General features: G+C 39.7%; 1 protein-coding gene across 4 annotated transcripts in view; it reads right to left on the bottom strand.

Annotated features, from left to right (window-relative positions):
- The window catches only part of WDHD1 (WD repeat and HMG-box DNA binding protein 1), an 80,071-nt gene that overhangs the window by 7,135 nt on the left and 50,468 nt on the right, over positions 1 to 22,468 (bottom strand). For 2 of the 4 annotated variants that reach the window (XM_064365882.1, XM_064365883.1), the window contains exons 17-23: positions 10,026 to 10,140; positions 9,230 to 9,361; positions 6,340 to 6,557; positions 5,817 to 5,932; positions 5,580 to 5,633; positions 1,539 to 1,582; positions 993 to 1,163 (exon numbers count right to left, since the gene is read on the bottom strand). In XM_064365882.1, coding sequence (XP_064221952.1) covers positions 993 to 1,163; positions 1,539 to 1,582; positions 5,580 to 5,633; positions 5,817 to 5,932; positions 6,340 to 6,557; positions 9,230 to 9,361; positions 10,026 to 10,140 — 850 coding nt within the window. The remainder of the gene's footprint in view (positions 1 to 992; positions 1,164 to 1,538; positions 1,583 to 5,579; positions 5,634 to 5,816; positions 5,933 to 6,339; positions 6,558 to 9,229; positions 9,362 to 10,025; positions 10,141 to 22,468) is intronic. The other 2 variants (XM_064365884.1, XM_064365885.1) reach the window with 2 other exon arrangements.

A 22,468-nucleotide genomic window follows, 5' to 3' on the forward strand; every position in this document is an offset into this window, starting at 1 on the left:
ATCTATTTTACTGATGACAAATTTAGGATCAAATACTTAAGAGAGTGGACAAAATCAGAATATAGAACAAGGAAAGATCAGGGCCATCTACAATATCAGCCATTATTCAGTAAGAATATACATCAGAGCTATCTGGGTGATTTTAATAAAAATACAGACAGACGTTTGAGCTTCTGGGGTCTGAGTATATATATTTTTAAAAAGTGAATCTATAAAAAAACAGCGGCAGGGGTGGGGACAGGATAGGCTGGGTGTGGTGGCTCATGCCTGTAATCCCAGCACTCTGGGAGGCTGAGGTGGGTGGATCACTTGAGGCCAAGAGTTTGAGACTAGCCTGGCCATCGGCTGAAACCCCATCTGTACTAAAAATACCAAAACTAGCTAGGCGTGGTGGCAGGCGCCTCTAATCCCAGCTGCTCGGGAGGCTGAGGCATGAGAATTGCTTGAACCCAGGAGACAGAGGCTGCAGCAAGCTGAGATCGTGCCATTGCACTCTAGCCTGGGCAACAGAGTGAGCCTCTGTCTCAAAAAAAAGGGTGGGCAGCAAGATAGTGGTCATGGAAGTCAGAATCTGCTATAAAGTGTGTAACAACTCATGAGGCAAAATAAGGAGAGATTATGAAACAAAAACACAACTGCTTTGGTGTTTTTTTTTTGAGATGGGGTCTCCCTTATATTGCCCAGATTAGACTCAAACTCCTGGGCACAAGTGAGCCTCCCACCTCAGTCTCCTGAGTAGCTGGGACTACAGGTATATGCCACTGTGCCCAACTGCAAAAACAGAATTGAACCCACTTCCTTAGCAAGACAATTGTCAGAATCTCCTATCCTATATCTGAAACAGTGAACAAAACAATCACAACCTCCTATCCTATATCTGAAACAGTGAACAAAACAATCACAGCCTCCTATCCTATATCTGAAATGGAACAAAACTGAAGACAAACAGATCCCATGCTGCTTACTGCAGATGAGGGTAGTTGAAACAGTACCTGCTTAGGCTTTGGCTTTGGGATCAGAGGCTTTATAATGGGAGACTTTTCATTATTTGTAGTTCGATTAAGTGCAGTGGATTTCTTGGATGATTTGGCCATATTATCTAAAATATTAGTTGAACGTGTTGAATTCATTGACATGGCTGGTTCTTTGGAACTGGCTGATACCTAAAGAGCAAACTAGTGTTAGCACTTTAAAGAAGAAAAATAAAATCCCAAGAAATTTATTTTTTCTTTAAATGTCTGTTAAGTTTGTATTGCTGTCTCATCTTCAGAACTAAATACATTTGGTACAATCCAAATTTAGAATGATACATATATTCCCAAATACCATATCTCCAAGAAAGATAGAAGTATCTTTCAAAACGCTAAAGGTACTTAGAAGGTAAGTAGAAAAGACAACTTTCAGCCTAAGTGCTGCTTTCTTTTGTTTCCAGATACATCAGTCTTTAAAGCCTCTAAGTCTGGGGAGAGTTATCTCCTCATCTGAAAATATTCCTTTGTATGGAAATGTATTTAAATAATATAAAACGAAGAGTTTACCTTGAAGGGATTTACTCGTCCTTGGCTGCTAAAGGTAACTGCACCTTTCACAAAAAAGAAACCCTTGCTTAACATGATAGAAAACAGATGACTTCTGACATCTATAATACTAAACAGAATATTTTAATCCCCATTAAATGAAAACAAATGCATTTTGCAACTTTTTAAACTATTAACGACAGACATCCTCTTTCCTACTTCTAAGCCAAAATAAAAGCTATTAAATGTGAACTATCCCAATGTGCCACTACGAAACATATTCAGTATGTACAGATCTTCTGCTACTGCTGAAGAGGGGTGGCTCATCTGAGCTAAGGTTAGTAATCCGTTTACTTGTGTTCTGCATCTCACACCCTCCTGCTTTGTCAAAAGACCTGACCTATCAAGTTTCTTGACACCCTACATCTTTGACTTTTCCCTATGTATTGGCCCCTCAAGTTTCCCAACTTAAAAAGAAACAACAAACAAACATTCTCTAAACCACATTCCTTCCAGTCACCCTTTTGTCTTGCCTCCAGCATCCAGCCTTTTTTTTTTGGGAGACAGAGTCTCACTCTTATCGCCCAAGCTAGAAGACAATGGTGCAATCTTGGCTCACTGCAATCTCCACCTCCCAGGTTCAGGCGATTCTCCTGTCTCAACTTCCTGAGTACCTGGGATTACAGGCACCTGACACCATGCCCGGCTAATTTTTGTATTTTTAGTTGAGATAGGGTTTCACTATGTTGGCCAGGCTGGTCTCAAACTCCTGACGTCAAGTGATCCATCCATCTTGGCCTCCCATGGTGCTGCGATTACAAGTGTAAGCCACCACGTCCGGACATCCAGCCAAATTTTTCAAGAGCTGTTGACACTATTATCATTTCCTCACCATCCATACATTCCTCCATATAATATAGCACTTCTAGCCCTACTACCCTACAGAATCTCCTCTTGCTAAGGCCCTCTATGATCTCTACATGGTCATCCGGTAAATATCTTTGTCACTTTATCTGCTCTATCAACGGCATCCCACATAGCTGACTGTTCCTTTCTTTTTGATACTTTGTCTCTCTTGACTTCTGAGATACTGCATTCCCTGACTGAGTTCCTTCTTCTCTGGGCCTGTGGACTCATTGTCTTCCAATAGTTGGTTCCTCCTCTCTCTCTATCTGATGTTCAAATGTTGGAGATTCCCTAGGCCTAAGCTCATTTTTCTTCTTGCTTTACATTCTCCCCCAATGCTTGCTTATCCATGGGAGGGAGAGAAGGGAGGGAGGGAGGGAGGGAGGGAGGGAGGGAGGAAGGAAGGAAAGAAGGAGGGAAGGAAGGAGGGAAGGAAGGACGGACGGACTTTCCAGTTGAGCTTGGCAACTTGCGCCTGTAATCCCAGAACTTTGGAGGCTAAGGCAGGAGGATCACTTGAGCCCAGGAGTTCCAGACCAGCCTGGGCAACAAAGTGAGCCCCTATCTCTATAAAAAGTACACACAAAAAATTAGCCAGGCATGGTGGCACACAACTGTAGTCACAGCTACTCAGTAGGCTGAGGCAGGGGTATCACTTGAGCACACATGAGTTCAAGGCTGTAGTGAGCTATGACTGCATCACTGCACTCCAGTCTGGGTGACAAAGCAAGATACCCTGTTTCCAAAAAAAAAAAAACACAAAAAAACTTTCCATCTAGCCAATAAAAATTACTTCATTTATCTTGTTTCTGAAAATACTTTATAAAAGTTTCCCTTTTGTCTCTCCTGCCAGAGTGCTAGCCCCTTGAGGCTTGGTGTCTCCCTGATTCATGCATCATGGAACACTCCAATTAATTCTTTAAGATTTAAGTGTGCTTAAGATTTTCTTTTATTACAAGAAACTGAGAGTTACTCTTCATGCCCTGAATTCCTACACTCTCTTCACCATCTTCAGAAACAGCTCCCCAATTCTGCACATTCTTTCTACCATCACCATCACCACCCTAGCTCAAGTCCCTATTCAGTCTCACTTGGACTGCCTCTGTAGTCTCTTTATTTTATTTTATTTTTTGAGACAGAGTCTTGCTTTGTCTCCAGGTGCCAGGCTGGAGTGGAGTGGCGCGATCTCGCCTCACTACAACCTCTGCCTCCCCAGTTCAAGCAATTCTCCTGCCTCAGTCTCCCGCGTAGCTGGGACTACAGGCGTGTGCCACCATGGCCAGCTAATTTTTGTATTTTTATTAGAGACGAGATTTCACTATGTTGGCCAGGATGGCCTCAATCTCTTGACCTCGTGATCCGCCCGCCTCAGCCTCCCAAAGTGCTGGGATTACAGGCGTGAGCCATTGCGCTTGGCTATTTTATTTTTTAATTTTTATTTACTTATTACTATTATTTTTTAGATGAAGTCTCACTTTGTTGTCCAGGCTGGAGTGTAGTGGTGTGATCTCCGCTCACTGCAACCTCCGCCTCCTGGATTTAATCAATTCTCCTGCCTCCCGAGTAGCTGGGATTACAGGCATGAGCCACCACACCAAGCTAATATTTTTTTGTATTTTTAGTAGACACGGGGTTTCACCATTTTGGCCAGGCTGATCTTAAATGCCTGACCTCAAGTGCTCCACCTGCCTCGGCCTCCCAAACTGCTGGGATTACAGGCGTGAGCCACTGCACCTGGCTTATTTACTTATTTTTTGATACAGGGTCTTGCTCTGTCACTCAGGCTGGAGTACATTGATACAACCAGAGTCCACTGCACCCTCAAACTCCTAAGCTCAAGATATCCTCCTGTCTCAGCCTCCCGAATACCTAGGACTATAAGTGTGCATCACCACGCCTGACTAATATTTTAATTTTTTACTTTTTGTAGAGATAGGGTTTCGCTGTTCCCTAGGCTGGTCTCAAATGTCTGGCCTCAAGTGATCCTTCCTCCTTGGCCTCCCAAAATGCTGGGGTAACAGACGTGAAACACCACGTCTGGTCAGTAGTCTATATCTGTTCTTCTTTGGCACAGTGTGCCATGCTATCCATCTGCTTAAAACCTACAACAGTCTCTCAATGACCTTAGAATAAAGAGCAAACTCCTGACTGGGTGTAGTGGCTCACAATTGTAGGTCCAACACTTTGAGAGGTGGAGCCAAGTGAATTGCCTGAGCCCAGGTGTTTGAGACCAGCCTGGACAACATAGTGATACCCCATCTCTATTTAAAAAAAAACCAAATGACCAAAATCCTTAATATGGCCTACACAGATCTGCATGACTTGGCTCCTGCCCATCACTCCAAAACCCTTCAGCACCACTTTCTCTTTGCTCTCTGAGCTTTTCACACTACCTTTTTGCTGCCTTCACTTCACACATACTGTTCCTTAAACCCAAATGCTTCTCTTCTGTTCCTGTTCCCATGCACCTTTGCCTTGCTGACTGTTATTCATCCTTCAGGTCTCTGCTGTAAACACTCCAGGAGGCCTGCCTTGGAGTCCCTACCCATCCTCCACCACTGACTAGATCACAGCTATGTGTTATATACTCTTTTCATACTCTACATGTTTTTAAAGTTAATTTTTAAAATCAAAGTAACATATGTCCACAGTTTAAAAAGTCAAATGGTGCTATAAGGTTTATGCTCCCCAACCCAAAAAAGGCCAGTAGAGCCCTACTCTAACCTTCTCTATCTCCCAGGCCCACTCCCTGAAGGCAACTATTTTCAACTCCTTTCAACTGTTTCTCCAGTATCCTGCATGTTTCTTTAGTGATACCAAGATCTGTCTTCAACATCTGTCTTCTCAGCTGAGCTAAAATAGCATTAAAATATAAATCAGCTGAGCTAAAATAGCATTAAAATATAAATCAACCAGGCATGTCTGTTTGGCTTCTGTACCCACCATTAAGTAAAATGCCTGACACACAATAGGCATTTAATAAATATGTTAAATGACCACAGCACAGCTTCACAAACAACATCTGGGATTAAAAAAACAAAAATATAAACAAAAACAAAATGGCCCTAAGTGGTAAGGTGCATTTGAGTAGATGTGTCACTTTATAGATGATTTGCAAAATTTCCTTGCTATTGCAAATTTATAAATATTTCTCACCTGACTTAGGTGAAACATCAGAGGAATTTGTACTTTTGGGAAACGAGTTCTGTCCTACAGATTAAAATAAAGCAATATAATGTAAATGGGGAAAATAGTCATCCTCAATATTCAACAACCAGACAGCAAAGAGGTCTGAAAAAAGTATGAGTATTCAATTTCCCTCAGTCAAGTAAAATGGGAAAAGCCACATCCATGATAGTTCTTATCATTTACGGGCTTTACAGTGTTTCTCACCATGCTTATGTATTTCCGGTTTTTCTTCATCATTAGCTTCTCCACTGTCCTTGGCATCTTCTTCAACTTGATTTCTGAACCTTGGCTGGCTCCACTCTGTAGCGGTACTACTGTAACTAAGAGAAAATTATATACATATACTTTTTTTTTTTTTGAGATAAAGTCTTGCTCTGTTGCCCAGGCTGGAGTGCCGTGGCATGATCTCAGCTCACTGCAACCTCCACCTCCCAGGTTCAAGCAATTCTCCTGCTTCAGCCTCCTGAGTAGCTAGGATTACAGGTGTACGCCACCATGCCTGGCTAATTTTTGTAGTTTTAGTAAAGACAGGGTTTCACCATCCTGGCCAGGCTCATCTCGAACTCCTGACCTTGTGATCTGCCTACGTTGGCCTCTCAAAGTGGTGAGATTACAGGTGTGAGCCACCATGCCGAGAAAATAATATTATTCAATAAAGAGCTATGCAATGACCAACTTAACATTCAAGAGAGTAAAGGAAAATTCAAACAACTGAATTATTTCTTACCCAGCATTCAGCTTTCTTCTGAAATCTTCTTCTTCTTCCTCTTCCACCTGGGTTGCTGTCAATTCAGCTGCCTTCTCTACAGCCAGTTCACTAAGTCTTTGAGCCAGTATTAATTTCCGAGAGCGAGAAGCATATTTAATGGCTAAATTCACAGCATTTTGAGTCATTAGATCAGCAAGTTCCACACAACGAAATTCCCGCTCCAGTTTACAAGAAAGCTAATCCAAAAAGGGAAAAAAAAAATCAAATCATATCAAGTAAAACTTTTTAAAGACACTGACACTAGTAAAACTCAGAAAATAGTTTTCTAGCTACTGTATCTCACCGGTTCTAAGATGCGCATTTTTACAAGTTTTAACATCTCCGAAATTGGAAAGTACCTTACAATTAATGGTGGGTCTGGCCAGGCGTGGTGGCTGACACCTGTAATCTCAACACTTTGGGAGGCCAAGGCAGGAGGATCACGAGGTCAGGAGTTTGAGACCAGCTTGGTCATAATGGCAAAACCCTGTCTCTACTAACAATAAAAAATTAGCTGGATGTGGTGGCATGCGCCTGTAATCCCAGCTACTCGGGAGGCTGAGGCAGGAGAACTGCTTGAACTCGGGAGGCAGAGGTTGCAGTGAGCTGAGATTGTGCCACTGCACTCCAGCCTGGGTGACAGGGCGAGACTCTGTCTCAGGGAAAAAAAAAAAAATTCAACGGGGTCAGGTGTGATGGCTCACACCTATAATCTCAGCACTTTGGAAGGCCAAGGCAGAGGGATCGCTTGAGGTCAGGAGTTTGAGACTAGCCTGGGCAACACAGTGAGACTCTGTAACTACAAAAAATAAATTAGCTGGGTGTGGTGGCATGCACCTATAGTCCCAGCTACTCAGGAGCCTGAGGCAGAAGGAACACTAGAGCCCAGGAGGTTGAGGCTACAGTGAGTCACAATCTTGCCATTATACTTTAGCCTGGGTGACAGAGTGAGACCCTGTCTCTAAAAAATACAAAAAAGAAAACCAACAAACTGAGAAAAATTGGACTTTGACGATTACTAAGAGTTTCCTACTTCATAGGGTATTAGAACTATTTTCTGCCTTAGATACTCCAGGTCTGATCCCTCAGCACAGAAGCCTTAGATATTCACCTGGATGTCCTTTTCAAGATATCTAGTATCATTTATCTCTAATCAGTACTTTTTTTTTTTCTTTTCCTTTAGCTCCTACAGCTGAACATCTAATCAGTACTTCTTAATCAGGATGGTACTCTGCCTTAGGGGGCATTTATTAATAAAAAGGAATACTTTGATTTCCACACTGACTATGCTGAGCTAAAGGCATTTGCCCGGGGGCCAGGAATGCTAAAGAACTCACCAATCAGCCGGGCAAGGTGGCTCACGCCTGTAATCCCAGCACTTTGGGAGGCGGAGGCGGGTGGATCACGAGGTCAAGAGATCGAGACCATCCTGGTCAACATGGTGAAACCCCATCTCCACTAAAAATACAAAAAATTAGCTGGGCATGGTGGCACGTGCCTGTAATCCCAGCTATTCAGGAGGCTGAGGCAGGAGAATTGCCTGAACCCAGAAGGTGGAGGTTGCGGTGAGCTGAGATCGTGCCATTGCACTCCAGCCTGGGTAACAAGAGCGAAACTCCATCTCAAAAAAAAAAACAACAAAAAACTCACCAATCTCCAAAGATACCAGTCCCCTATTGAGAAACACTGCCACAAGGAAAAGCTCCTCTAAGGCTAAATAGTAAATACATGAAACATGTTTCCTTACATGTGTGGTACAAAGTAAAAAGGCTGCTGTTCCTGGACCACAAAGTAACACTTTATAAAAGGAATAAAACTTATTGTACAATAAACTGAATTTTCTTAACACCAAACTTAAGGCCATGTTACATAAAGGTGACTGTAGTGAGTACTACCTTTTAAAGAGAAAGAGTTGCAGCCGGGAGCGGTGGCTCACGCCTGTAATCCTGGCACTCTGGGAGGCTACGGTGAGCGGATCACCAGAGGTCAGGAGTTCAAGACCAGCCTGGCCATCATGGTGAAACCCCATCTTAAAAAAAAAAAAGAAAGAAAGAGTTGCAATTTGCTCTGTGGTCTCATATACCACTTTTCTCTAAGAACCCTTTTCTTCAACTTTAAAATGAAAAGTCTGGACCATTCACTCTGCCAACAAATACTGAGGTCTATTATGTGTTAAGCACCAGGTCAATAACTGGCATACAGCAGTGAGCAGGTCTCTGCCTTCAGGGGCTTAAAGTCTAGTGCAAGACAAATAGATAAGAAATGATACCATACTCCTCTCCATAAACCAACCTTGAGGGGGGACACAAGCACAGGAACTTTAAGACACCCTGCTCCAAAGAGAAATGTACTTAAATATTCTACTCCCCAAACCTGGTGGCTGGCCACAAACAAACTTTCACCATACACAGTTGCCTAACCCAAAGAGGATGACAAAAGGCAGGCATACCTAAAAACCTGATCAAAATTCTTAAGATTGCCCAGCCCTGAAGATTAAAAGACAGTCGACACTCAAACTGTGTAAAATAATAACAGAAACCAGAGCAGTGGTTTATTTTCTTAACACCAAGAAAATGAGTGGTTCTCAGTCACCTGGAGGGCCTGTTAAAACAAACTGATAAGCAAAAGCAAAAGGGAAGTAACCTCAGAGATGTTTATTCCTGCACATAATCTTAGCTACAAGGTAATGTTTTAAATATTTTAACTGCAAGATCAACTAGAAAATAAAACTTTAAGGGGGAAAACACCAGCAGATAAAACTTAAGAATCTTAGGTTGTAGGATTTAGTCCTAATGCATAAACCTTTAAAAAATTCAACCTACATAAAAGCATTTAACTTTAATATTTTCAGTATATTTATTTTACTCACCGCAAGCATTTTCATTAAAAGTTCCTGTTGCTCTTTTGTTGCTTGATTTTTAGTGCTCTCTTCATATTCATAACCATTTTTAGCTAAATAATCAAGGTGGTTGTGAAATATAACTGAACGCCAAAACTGCTCCTACAAAAGAAATAAAATTGCTTAATGACAACTATCACCTTAATATGAGGGAAGTGTTAAATATTTAAGACACCAGTTTTCAATAAAATATTTTCTGAAGTCCTTTCTACAAGTTTACAATTCAAATTCTAGTATGATAGTATAGCTTAACTTTTTCTCCTATCCTTAAAAAAGGGGGTTGGGGAGGAATATAGCATTTAATACAGTTTCCTAGCTACCACAGTTAATGCTCAGAGAAACTTGGTAAACTAGCTTTTTAAAAGCTAATTTGTTTCTTATTTAGAATAACTAATTGCAATATTTCATATGACATTTGATGACACAGGGCTAGGACTAGGACTAGGGTCAGGCAAGCCAAGTGCCTATGGCACAAAATATATGGAGGCACTTATTCTCAGGGACATCCTCATCCTGAGAGTAAGTCTTTGCCTATGGGTCCCTAATAGTCACACCCATTTACTTAGTAGACAAAGTCCCTAGAAGTAGTGATGGCAATCAGCTGGCCTGGTGATCATAAGCAGTCCTCCTTCCTCCCTGCTACCCCTATTTATGTAATTATACAGTAATGAATATCCAATACTGGCCATCATGACAATTTTAAAGGGTATGTATCATAGGTACTGCATTAACAAATTCAAAGTGTTAAGATAAGACTTCCACATACCTCCATTTGTCCTTTCTCTGTTGCAATCTGACAGTAAGGAAGCTTAAAGGATAATATAGCAACAGCAGGGCGTGGAAGCGTCGGGGGAAACCGAGAACCTTTACAAGGAATGCACCTGTCAGCAAAGAAAAGTTCCACCATAAAAACTTGCTAACATGTCATAAAAACTGCAAAACTTGGGGGCGGTGGGAAAAAAAAAAACTGCAAAACTAAAAAAATTTTCAAAAGTTAGTAACTTAGTATAGTAATATCATTATTCTAATAGCTGGCTTAATTATATGTAACACATATCTCCTTTTAAAAAAGTGTTTTAGTCCGGACACAGTGGCTCAAGCCTGTAATCCCAGCACTTTGGGAGGCCAAGGCGGGTGGATCACCTGAAGTCGGGAGTTCGAGACCAGCCTGACCAATATGGAGAAACCCCATCTCTACTGAAAATACAAAATTAGCCGGGCGTGGTGGCACATGCCTGTAATCCCAGCTACTCGGGAGGCTGAGGCAGGAGACTCGCTTGAACCCAGGAGGCGGAGGCTACAGTGAGCCAGAGGTTGCAGTGAGCCAAGATTGTGCCATTACACTCCAGCCTGGGCAACAAGAGGGAAACTCCATTTCGAAAAAAAAAAGTGTTTTAGGCTTGATTAGGCATAAAGACTATCCCTATATGCATTTCAAGAATTGAAAAATTTCTTCTCACATCTCACTTGATTTATTTATTTTTTTTGAGACAGGGTCTCAACTCTGTTACCCAGGCTAAAGTATGGTGGTGTGATTACGGCTCACTGAAGCCCCAACCTCTCAGGCTCAAGTGATCCTCCCACCTCAGCCTCCCAAGTAGCTGGGACTAAAGGCATGTGCCACCATGCCTGGCTAACTTATGTATTTCTAGTAAAGATGGGGTTTTGCCATGTTGCCCAGGCTGGACTCGAACTCTTGGGGTAAAATGTGCCTCCCACCTTTGCCTCCCAACGTGTTGAGATTACAGGCATGAGCTACCACACCCAGCCCCACATCTCACTTTATTAAATGACGACCACTAAAAGTGAAATCAGCTCTCTTCATATTTTCCTTAGCAAACTGCCCACTTTTAAAACATAAAAATTGTACCATCAACACTTGTCATGGAATCCATGTTATCACCAAGATAAATGCTGATAAAGTTGCATATGGAACATACTCTAAGGTCAACCACATGCTTGGCCATAAAGTAAGTCTCAAAAATTATTTTTAAAAATTGAAATCATACCAAGCGTATACTCTGAGCCCATGGTAAAATAAAAATAGAAATCAATACTGAGGATCTCTCAAAAGCACACAATTACATGGAAACTAAATGACATGCTCCAGAATGACTTTTGAATAAACAATGAAACTAAGGCAGAAATCAAACTATTATTTGAAATAAATGAAAACAGATACAACATATCAAAATACATGGGATGCAGCAAAAGCAATGTTAAAAGGAAAGTTTATAGCACTAATGCCTATATCAGTTAGAAAGATCTCAAATTAACAATCTAATATTGCATCTAAAGAAACTAGACAAACAAGAACTAAACCCAAAGCTAGTGGAAGAAAACAATAACTAAAATCACAGCAAAACTAAACAAAATTGAGACTCAAAAATCCATACAAAGGATCAATGAAACAAAAAAATTGGTTTTTTGAAAGGATAAACAAGATTGATAAACTCCTACCTAGATTAACAAAGAAAAGGAGAAGCTCCATATGGTCACAATCAGAAAATGGCAAACTGATTCCACAGAAATACAAAAGATCCTCAGAGACTATTATGAACACTTCTATATGCACAAACCAGAAAATCTAGAGGAAATGGCTCACACTTGTAATCCCAATACTTTTGGAGGCAAGGGTGGGAGAATCACTTGACATCAGAAGTTTGAGACCAAGACCAGCCTGGGCAACCAAATGAGACCCAATTGCTATAAAAAAATTTTAAAGATTAGCCGGGCCTGGTAGTATGTATCTGTAGTTCTAGCTGCTCAGGAGACTGAGATGGAAGGATCAATTGAGCCTGGGAGGTCAAGGCTGCAGTGGGCCATGATCATGCTGGCCTGGGAGAGACCCTGTTTCAAAAAAAAAAAGAGAGAGAGAAAGAAAGAAAAAAGAAAATCTAGAGGAAATGGATAAATTACTGGAAACATAAAACTTCCCAAGATCGACTCAGAAACAAACAAATTTGAACAAACCAATAATGAGTTCCAAAACTGAATCAGTAACTTAAAAAAACGTATTAACCAAAAAAAGCCCTGGACCAGAGAGATCATAGCTGAATTCTAGACACACAAAGAAGAACTGGTACTGGTCCTACTAAAAATATTCCAAAAACTCGACTCCTCCCCAAATCACTCTATAAAGCCAGCATCATCCTGATAGCAAAATCTGTCAAAGACACAACAACAAAAAAAAACTACAGGCCAGTATCCCTGATAAACACAGATACAAAAATCCTCAACAAAGCACTAGGAAACCGAATATAGCAGCACTTCAGAAAGTTAATGCACCACAACCAGTAGGTTTTATGCCTGGGATGTAAAGTAGTTCAACATATGCAAATCAATATATGTGATTCACTACATCAACGAATTAAAAACAAAAACCACATGATCATCTCAACAGATGCATAAAAAGCTTTCATAATAAAGACCTTCAACAAACTAGGCATCGAGGAACATAACTCAAAATAAGAGCCACTCATGGCAAACCCAGACAACATCAGATGAATGGGCAAAAGCTGGAAGCATTACCCTTAAGAACTGGAATAAGACTAGCATGGCCACTCTCTTCACTCATAATCAACAGAGTACTGAAAGTCTTAGCCAGAACAATCAGGTTAGAGAAAAAAATAGGAAAAGAAACCGCTGACTATATGACTCTATACCTAGAAATGCTAAAGGGCTCCTAGTTACGATAGACTTTGGCAAACTTTTAGGATACAAAATAAATATACAAAAATCGGTAGCATTTTTATACACCAATAATGTTCGAGCTGAGAGTCAAATAACATATGCAATCCCACTTACAATAGGCATACACATACATAAAATACCTAGGAATATATCTAACCAAGGAAATGAAAGATTTCTACAAGAACTATAAAACACTGTTGAAAGAAATCAGATAACACAAACAAATGGAAACACATTCCATGCTCATGGATTAGAAGAATCAATATCATTAAAATGGCTATACTGTGTCTGAAGCAACCTTGGTTCACATCGGAGTCACAGCACCAAAAAAAAGAGAAAAAGACCATTACTTCCCAAAGCAATCTATAGATTTAACACTATTCCTGTCAAACTGCCAATGTCATTTTTCAGAATTAGAAAAAACTATTCTAAAATTCATATGGAACCAAAAAAGAGCCCAAATAGCCAAAGCTATCTAAAGCAAAAAGAACAAAGCTGGAGTACAGTTTGATGTTGGGTATCATAATACCCAACATCAAACTGTACTACAAGTCTAGTGCAAACAAAAGAACATGGTACCGATGCACAAACAGAAACACAGACCAATGAAACAGAATAGGGAACTCAGAAATAAAGCCACAAATCTACAACCAACTGAACTTTGACAAAATTGATAAAAATAAGCAACTGGGAAAGGAATCCCTACTCAATAAATGGTGCTGAGACAACTGGCTATCCACATGCAGAAGAATGAAACTGGACCCTTACCTATCACCATATGTAAAAATTAACTCAAGATGGATTAAACACTTAAATGTAAGGCCTCAGACTATAAAAATCCCAGAAGAAACCCTAGCAAATACCCTTCTAGACATTGGCCTTGGTAAATATTTTATGACTAAGTCCTCAAAAGCAACTGCAACAAAACCAAAAATTGACAAGTGGGACCTAAGTAAACTAAAGAGCTTCTGAACAGCAAAAGAAACTATCAAGAGTAAACAGTTCAGGTGCAGTGGCTCACATCTGTAATCCCAGCATTTTGGGAGGTCAAGACAGGAGGATTACTTGAGCCCAGGAGTTTGAGACCAGCCCAGACAACAAAGGGAGACCCGTCTCTACAAAAAAATTTAAAAATTAGACTGGTGTGGTGGCATGTGCCTGTAGCCCTTGCTATTCAGGAAGTTGAGGTGGAAGGATCACTGAGCCCCAAAATTCAAGGTTACAGTGAGCTGTTTGTGCTACTCCACTTCAGCCTGGGCAAGAGAGCGAGACCCTGTCTCAAAATAATGTAAAAAAAAGAGGCAGAAGAGGGAAAGCTTAAACATTATTGGTGGGAATGTAAATTAGTTGTGCTACTGTAGAAAGCACTTTGGAGCTTTCTCAAAGAACTAAAAATAGAACTACCATTTGATCCAGCAATCTCATTACTGGATACATATCCAAAGGAAAATAAATCATCCTTCCAAAGAGACACATGTACTCATATGTTCACTGGAGCACTATTCAAAATAGCAAAGACATAGAATCAACCTATGTGCCCATCAACAGTGGGCTGGATAAAGAAAATGTGGTACACAACACACCATGGATGCCACACAGCCATAAAAAAGTAAAATCATGTACTCTACAGCAACATGAATGCAGCTGGAGGTCATTATCCTAATCAAATTAATGCAGAAACAGAAGACCATATACTGCATGTTCTCACTTACAGGTAGGAGCTAAACACTGGATACACATGGACATAAATATGAAAAAACAGACACTGGGAACTATAAGGAGGGGAGGGAGGAAGGGTGGCCAGGGATGAAAAACTACCTATTGGGTACTATACTCACTACCTGAATGACAGTTTCAGTCATATCCCAGACCTCAGCATCATGCAATATACCCTTATAACAAACCTGCACATGACCCCATGAATCTAAAATAAAAGTTGAAAATTATAAAAAAATATATGTTAGCCAGGTGTGGTGGCTCATGTCTGTAATCCCAGAACTTTGGGAGGCAAGGTGGGCAGATCCCTTGAGGCCAGGAGCTTGAGATCAGCCTGGCCAACATGGCAAAAACCCATCTCTACTAAAAATACAAAAATTATCTGGGTGTGGTTGGTGAACGCCTGTAATCCCAGCTACTTGGGAGGCCGAGGCACGAGAATCATTTGAACCTGGGAAACTGTGCTATTACACTCCAGCCTGGGCAACATAGCATGATTCTGTCTTAAAAAATAAAATAAAATAAAAAATAAAGCCAATGAAGCAGATTCAATTTCATTCATCAGTTTGGGAATTCTTAGTACTGTTGGTATAAAGTGTTAAAAAGAGAAAATAGTCAGGCGTGGTAGTGGGCACCTGTAATCCCAGCTATTCCGGAGGCTGAGGCAAAAAGATATCGCTTAAGCCAGGAGACCAGCCTGGTCAACATAGCAAGACTTCATTCCAAAAAAGAGAGAGAGAAAGATGGTGAAATGCCCAATATAGGTAAGTGTTTATTAGATATTGGTCAGAGTGGAGCAGAAAATTCACTATTATTAGAAAGGCTACAATCTATACCTACTCTGATAAATGAAAGGTTGCCTTACATGGTAATAGGTCAATGGGCAAGGACTTTGTCTAAACCTGTTCTGAGTAGGCTATGTAAGTATTCAAACACACCCATCATGAGTAGTAGTCTTGCAACTGATTAACTAAAAAGCATTCATTAATCACAGAATGATTTATATATATAGAACTCTTTCAACTTATGTACTCCAATTTATTTATTAGAAAAGCACTGGAAAACCAAGGCTGCACACTTTAAGTACCATGGGCAAATTTTATATTTTAATAAAGTCATTTAAAAAGACATAATCTCTTGTTGAATGCTTACTAATAATCATACATTTAATTTATAGTATAGCCTTTTAATTAGGACATTCTTGAAGGGAGATACTAAGTAGAAGCTAGACCCTTGGGCTTAAAAATTTTATAAATATCTTCTAGTATTATCAAATGCCCACTAGAGTAATTAGAAAACAACTAAGTGACAATATCTAGAATCATTTTTAAACTACTCAGGCCTTTTCTTGTGAGACTCAAATATCCTCCCTTCTTTTTTTTTCTGACTGTACAATAAAAATATAAATGTTTTTTAGAGTTCCAATTTTTTTGAACATACAATCTCATTTCTTTCTTCCTTCTCTTTTATGATTTTATAAAAAATCTAGTTTTCACCATACAGTATGAGGTGGCACTGCAAATACCTCAAGTTTGAAATAATCTTGTGGCAATTCTCTCATAAATCTCTATTTAAAAGAATCAGTAGTTTACTAGTCATGCAAAATGAAAAAGAACATGTGCATTCATAAAAGATGAGTCCAAGTGCATATATATGTACATTAACAAAGTTAGAAGGAACACAGGAAACAACGCTAATTGCTTAAACATATTTACCTAAAAACAGGACATTTTACAGCTCACTTTATGGATTTACACACAGTAAACAATTATCACAAAGAAAAAGGAAATATTGAGTAGGATTTTATTAAGTTTCTTTCTAAGCTACATTTACATCAAAGCAGAGCACCAATTTGCATTTTCTTAACCTTTCCTTAACTTTAAAGACTTGAACTAAAAAGATATTTTCTGTTAAATATCCCTTTCATAGAAGAATTCTAGAAAAAAACAAACACGTTTAAACTGCTAATTTGGTGGGTTCTGATGGCAACGAAGGAGTTTCCTGAAAACTATGTGCACAGACCATTTGAAAGAGTAATGTAAAAAAAAAACCCCGAAAATCTGGTTTACTAAGAAGACAAAAGGGGCTGGGCACAGTGGCTCATGCCTGTAATCCCAGTACATAGGGAGGCTGAGGTAGGCAGATTGCTTGAGCTCAGGAGCTCAAGACCAGCTCTGGCAACACAGCAAAACCTTCTCTTTACAAAAAGTTTGCTGGGCATGGCGGCGTGCATCTGTAGCTTCAGCTACTTGAGAGGCTGAGGAGGGAGAACCACTAGAGCCCAGGAGGCAGAAGTTGCAGTGAGCTGAGATCATACCACTGCCCTCCAGTGTGGGCAACAGAGAGAGATTCTGTCTCAAAAGAAAAAAAAAATTACTTCAAAATTGTTTTCAAATTGACCACAAAACCTGTTCTTTTGTTATATTAAAAGAAGAGTTTTAAAATGCCAAATTGGCAGGGCATGGTGACTCACACCTGCAATCCTAGCACTTTGGGAGCCAAGGACGGCAGATCACCTGAGCTCAGGAGTTCGAGACCAGTCTGGGTAACCTGGTGAAATGCTGTCTCTACTAAAAATACAAAAAATTGGCTGGGCATGGTGGCACATGCCTGTAATACCAGCTACTTGGGAGGCTGAGGCAAGAGAATCACTTGAACCTGGGAGGCGGAGGTTGCAGTGAGCTGAGATCATGCCACTGTACCCCAGCCTGGGCAACAGAATGAGATTCTGTCTCAAAAAATAAATAAATAAAAATTAAATTAAATTTAAAAATGCCAAACTGGAGAAAACTAGATCCAGTGTCCAGATTAACCCTGCCCCAGCTAGCAAGTTTTGCTTTTTCTGCTATGTTAGACAGGACTCTCTTCTGCATTCAAGGGGACTTTGCTCACATCTCTTTCAAAGCACTTATTTGGGAATAGCATAATGATGTTTACAAGCCTACCTCTTGAAGGCCACAGCCTCATTTATCTTTGTGTGGTATAGCACATCTAGTCAGTACTATAATAAATGCTAATTCAATGAACACAACTAGAAAAAATGTCATTTTCAAGCATATTAAGTAACTTTCTTTCTTTTTTTTTTTTTTTTTTTTTGAGATGGAGTTTCACTCTTGTTACCCAGGCTGGAGTGCAATGGTGCGATCTCGGCTCACTGCAACCTCCTCCTCCTGGGTTCAGGCAATTCTCCTGCCTCAGCCTCCTGAGTAGCTGGGATTACAGGCACACGCCACCATGCCCAGCTAATTTTTTGTATTAGTAGAGACGGGCTTTCACCATGTTGACCAGGATGGTCTCGATCTCTTGACCTCGTGATCCACCCGCCTCGGCCTCCCAAAGTGCTGGGATTACAGGCTTGAGCCACCGTGCCCGGCCCTTGAAGTAACTCTCTTAAGAGTTTTTAAAAACTAAACAGAAAAAGAAAGAAGGTCACTGTTGGTAGAGAGCAAATTAGACTATAACACAGCAAAATTTGCTAACTCTCAGTTATATATTAACTAGGAGTGTCATGAAAAAATCTTTAGAAGAAACAATACTTGCTAAACTGAAGTTCAATTCAATAAGGGGTAGGGACACACCACTACAAATCAGTAATTTCTCATATTCATATATATATATATTTTTTTGAGACAGAGTTTCGCTCTGTTGCCCAGGCTGGAGTGCAGTGGCTCGATCTCGGCTCACTGCAACCTCCACCTTCCAGGTTCAAGAGATTCTCCTGCCTCAGCCTCCTCAGTAGCTGGGAATTACGGGTGTCCACCACCACACCTGGCTAGTTTTTGTATTTTTAGTAGAGATGGGGTTTCACCATGTTGGCCAGGCTGGTCTTGAACTCCTGACCTCAAGCAATCAACCTGCCTCGGCCTCCCGATGTGCTGGTATTACAGGTGTTTGAGCCACCGTGCCCAACTTCATATTCATAATTAAAGTTTTATACTGACTTAAATTAATCCTTTTTTTTTTTTTTTAAAGAGATGGCATTTTGCTGTTGCCCAGTCTGTTTGCAAACTCCTGGACTCAAGTGATCTTCCTGCCCCACTGTTTTAAGTAGCTGGGATTACAGATGTGCACCACCATGGCAGGCTCTCAAATGAGTTTTTTAATTTTGTTTTTTATTAATTTTTTAATTTTTCTTTTTTTTTTTTTACAGACAGGGTCTTGCTATGTTGCCCAGGCTGGAGTGAAGTGGCTATTCACAGGCGTGATCCCACTACTGATCAGCACAGGAGTTTTGACCTACTCCGTTTCCGACCTGGGCCAGTTCACCCTTTCTTAGGCAACCTGGTGGTCCCCTGCTCCCAGGAGGTCACCATATTGATGCCGAACTTAGTGCAGACACCTGATCGGCATAGTGCACTACTGCCCAGAACTCCTGGACTCAAGCGATCCTCCAGCCTCAGCCTCCTGAGCAGCTGGGACTACAGGCACACACCACGGCGCCCGGCAAGTTTTTAAAAATTATTTTTCACAAAATGTACTTTCTGAACAAAAGGATCTCTGAACAAAAAGAAAGCATAAATACTACTGAGGTGGGTTAGAAAATGCATTTAAAGTGAAAATAATAAAGAAAGAGGTATCACTAACTCACTTCATCTTCACAGAACTTCTGTGAAATGGGGAAATGTGAGGAAACAATGGCACAGAGTTTAAAGTGTAAGTAACACACCAGAGCTACTGAGCGAGGAATTCAGCCAGGATACCATAGTAGGCAGTGTAACTTAAGAGCTTGAGCTCTGGACCACTAGGCCACACTGCCTTTCCAGAGAAGACATGATTTGCTATCCTTAACACAATGAGAGCAAACAGAAGCATTAAAAATGCAAATAAATACGAAGATGAATTTCTTTATTTCTTTTTTATTTTAGAGACCAGGTCTCCTTTTGTCACACAGGTTGGGGTGCAGGGGCTGTATAACCTTGAACTCCTGGGTTCAAGCCATACTCTTACCTCAGTCTCCCAAGCAGGTGGGACTACAGGCATGTACCACCATGCCTGGCAAGGTCTCTCTATGTTGCCCAGGCTGGTCTCAAACTCCTGGCCTCAAGCAATCCTCCCCTGCTTTAGCCTCCCAATGTGTTGGGATGACAGCTGTGAACCATGGAAGCCTGGCCAAAAATAAATTTCCTGCTAGCAAGAATAGGTAAGTCTCATTAAACACAACAACAGGTTACTAAAAGTGACTGCAGAATTTTATTCCCTGAACTTCCATGTACCACTATCCATAGGAAAGAAATGAATAGTCTGTAAACATGTCTACATATAAGCAAAACTGGTGTGAAAAGTACAGTAAGCCATATTTGAGAAGTGTAGCTTCCAATCTTTGAAAAATATTTAAGGCTATATACCAAAAAAAAAATTAATTAAAAAATAAATGTTCTACAAGGGTGTACCAAACAAACAAACAAACAAAAAACACAGAGAGAAAAGAAAATATTCTTATTCAGGTTTATTATTCCAGCATAAAGCTAGGAAAATATGAAAACATTCTGCAGTTGTCAATTTATCATATATTATACAAATAAATACATTTCTATCAATAGACTTTTTAGCATATCTTCTCAGTGCTTCAAATGCTTAATGTATAAGATTCCCCTCAGTAATTCAATTATTCTATTCTAATTACTCAATTATTCTACAACAAGCTGGTCTTTATGAGAGAAGTATTTATTCTTTCAATCTATATGTCAACTAACTCCTATTGTTCCTACATTTTAATACAAAAAATATAAATTTTTTTTTGCCAATAACTAGATGTGTACTCTCAAACAAATTAATCTTTTTGGATCTTAGTTTTCTCATATGTAAAAATTAGAGAGAAAGGCAGGAGGTGAAGAAAGACAGCAACTAGACCAAAAGAACTTGGTAGTTCTCATGTTTTTATTTGTGTAGGGCTGCTGAGCTAATATAAAGGCTCTAGGAATTCACACAAGCACCATGAATTGTCTGTAGACCAAATACAAAAATAGTTTCTACTTTACATACTAAAAATTTCACATGTATGCAGATAATGTGATTTGTAAATACATTTTATACTAAAGTAAAATTCTTTTTTTTTTTTAAAGATGGGGTTTCACCATGTTGGTCAGGCTGGTCTTGAACTCCTGACCTCAGGTGATTCGCCCGCCTTGGCCTCCAAAGTGCTTGGATTACAGGCGTGAGCCACCACGCCTGGCCACTAAAGTAAAATTTTTAGGCCTACAGAAGCTTGTATTATCATACCTGCAATCCCAGCACTTTGGGAGGCCAAGGTGGGAGGATTGCTCAAGGTTAGTTCAAGAGCAGCCTAGGAAATATAGTGAGACTCTGTCTCAATAAAGAAATGTTCTCTATTAGCTGATACTAAATGTAGAGCTACTATAGCTACTATTATTTGGAAGCATGAATTGTTCAACATTGAAAAAGGACTCTTGGTCAAGTCCAGCCTGAATAACATAGTGAGAACTTGTTTCTAAACAAATAAATAAAAAGGGCTCTTATATTTGAAAATGTGAGGAGCTACCAGTATAGACAGTTTCTAAAATTCTTCTTAGTCTAAAAGCTATATTTTAGAGTTCATTATTTCTTTATCCACTGTTGAATGTAACAGTTAAATGTTATTAGCTATAATTATCATAGTTTTTAACAAGTTAAAATTCTTTACAGATCTTAAATAAAAAGCAGGTAAGAAATGTGTTCTAAAAGGTTGTGTGGGGGGAGAAAAAAAGGATTTAAGAAAAAAAAAAAAGCCAGTTAGATAAATTACTCAGGGTGTGAAAATTGTAACTTATAATATTGATGAAATACTTATAATATTAAATTAAATGAAAAAGCAAAATTATTCATTGCAGATGACTAATTTCACATAATGCAAATGAATAATTTCATATACCTCCTTAAGATAATGACATTCACTAACAAAATGAATAATCTTACTTGAATAAGCATTAGGCAGAATAGTAAAAATCCTCATAGGTTCAAATCTTAACCTACTATTAGGACAGACTATGAATTGTTTAATTCAAATTACTACATGACTAGATTCCTGAAAATGGACATGCAAGAAATCCCTGAGAACAACGTACACTATAAGAACTATTAAAAACAGTGAACGTGGTTTGGTACATGGCTTACACCTATAATCCCAGTACTTTGGAAGGCTGACGCAAGAGGATTGTTTGAGGTCAGGAGTTTGAGATCAATCTGGGAAAGATAGTGAGATCCCATTTTTACAAAATATTTTTAAAAATTAGTCAAGTGTGGTAACCTGTGCGTATAGTTCTACCTATTCAGGAGACTGAGGTGCGAGGATCACTTGAGCCCAGGAGTTCAAGGCTGCAGTGAGCTACGACTGCACCACTGCACTCTAGCATGGGCAAATGAGTGAGACCCTGGCTCTAAAAAAAAAAAAAAAAAATGTTAATGAATATAATTCTTCTGATACTAAATATGCCAGTATTTAGAATGTAATATTCAGTGATTACAAGTGTAAAGGCAAAACACAAAGAAATAATCAGTAATTCCTCTGCAGTTTTCTACTAAATTTGACTTTGCATTCCCTGAGACGATGTATTTTCTTCTCAAACATCCCACAATGCCAACCACTGCCTCCAAAAATAACTGAATTCTGCTTCGTGATCCGCCAACAAAACAGAAGCCAAAAACAGAAGATAGGAATTTGTTACCTTTTGGCTACCAAATCTATCTGCATTTGTGCCTATTTTCTTCCCTTTCACAACTGTTAAAATGTCTATTTTCCTATTTTAGACAGGTGATATAAAAGCTACTACTTTTTTTCTTTTAAGATTTCATTCCTTTCATTGG

The sequence above is a fragment of the Aotus nancymaae genome, unplaced genomic scaffold, assembly GCF_030222135.1.
Source record: "Aotus nancymaae isolate 86718 unplaced genomic scaffold, 86718_ANA_hifiasm-v0.15.2.pri h1tg000062l, whole genome shotgun sequence".
In the NCBI taxonomy this organism is placed as follows: domain Eukaryota; kingdom Metazoa; phylum Chordata; class Mammalia; order Primates; family Aotidae; genus Aotus; species Aotus nancymaae.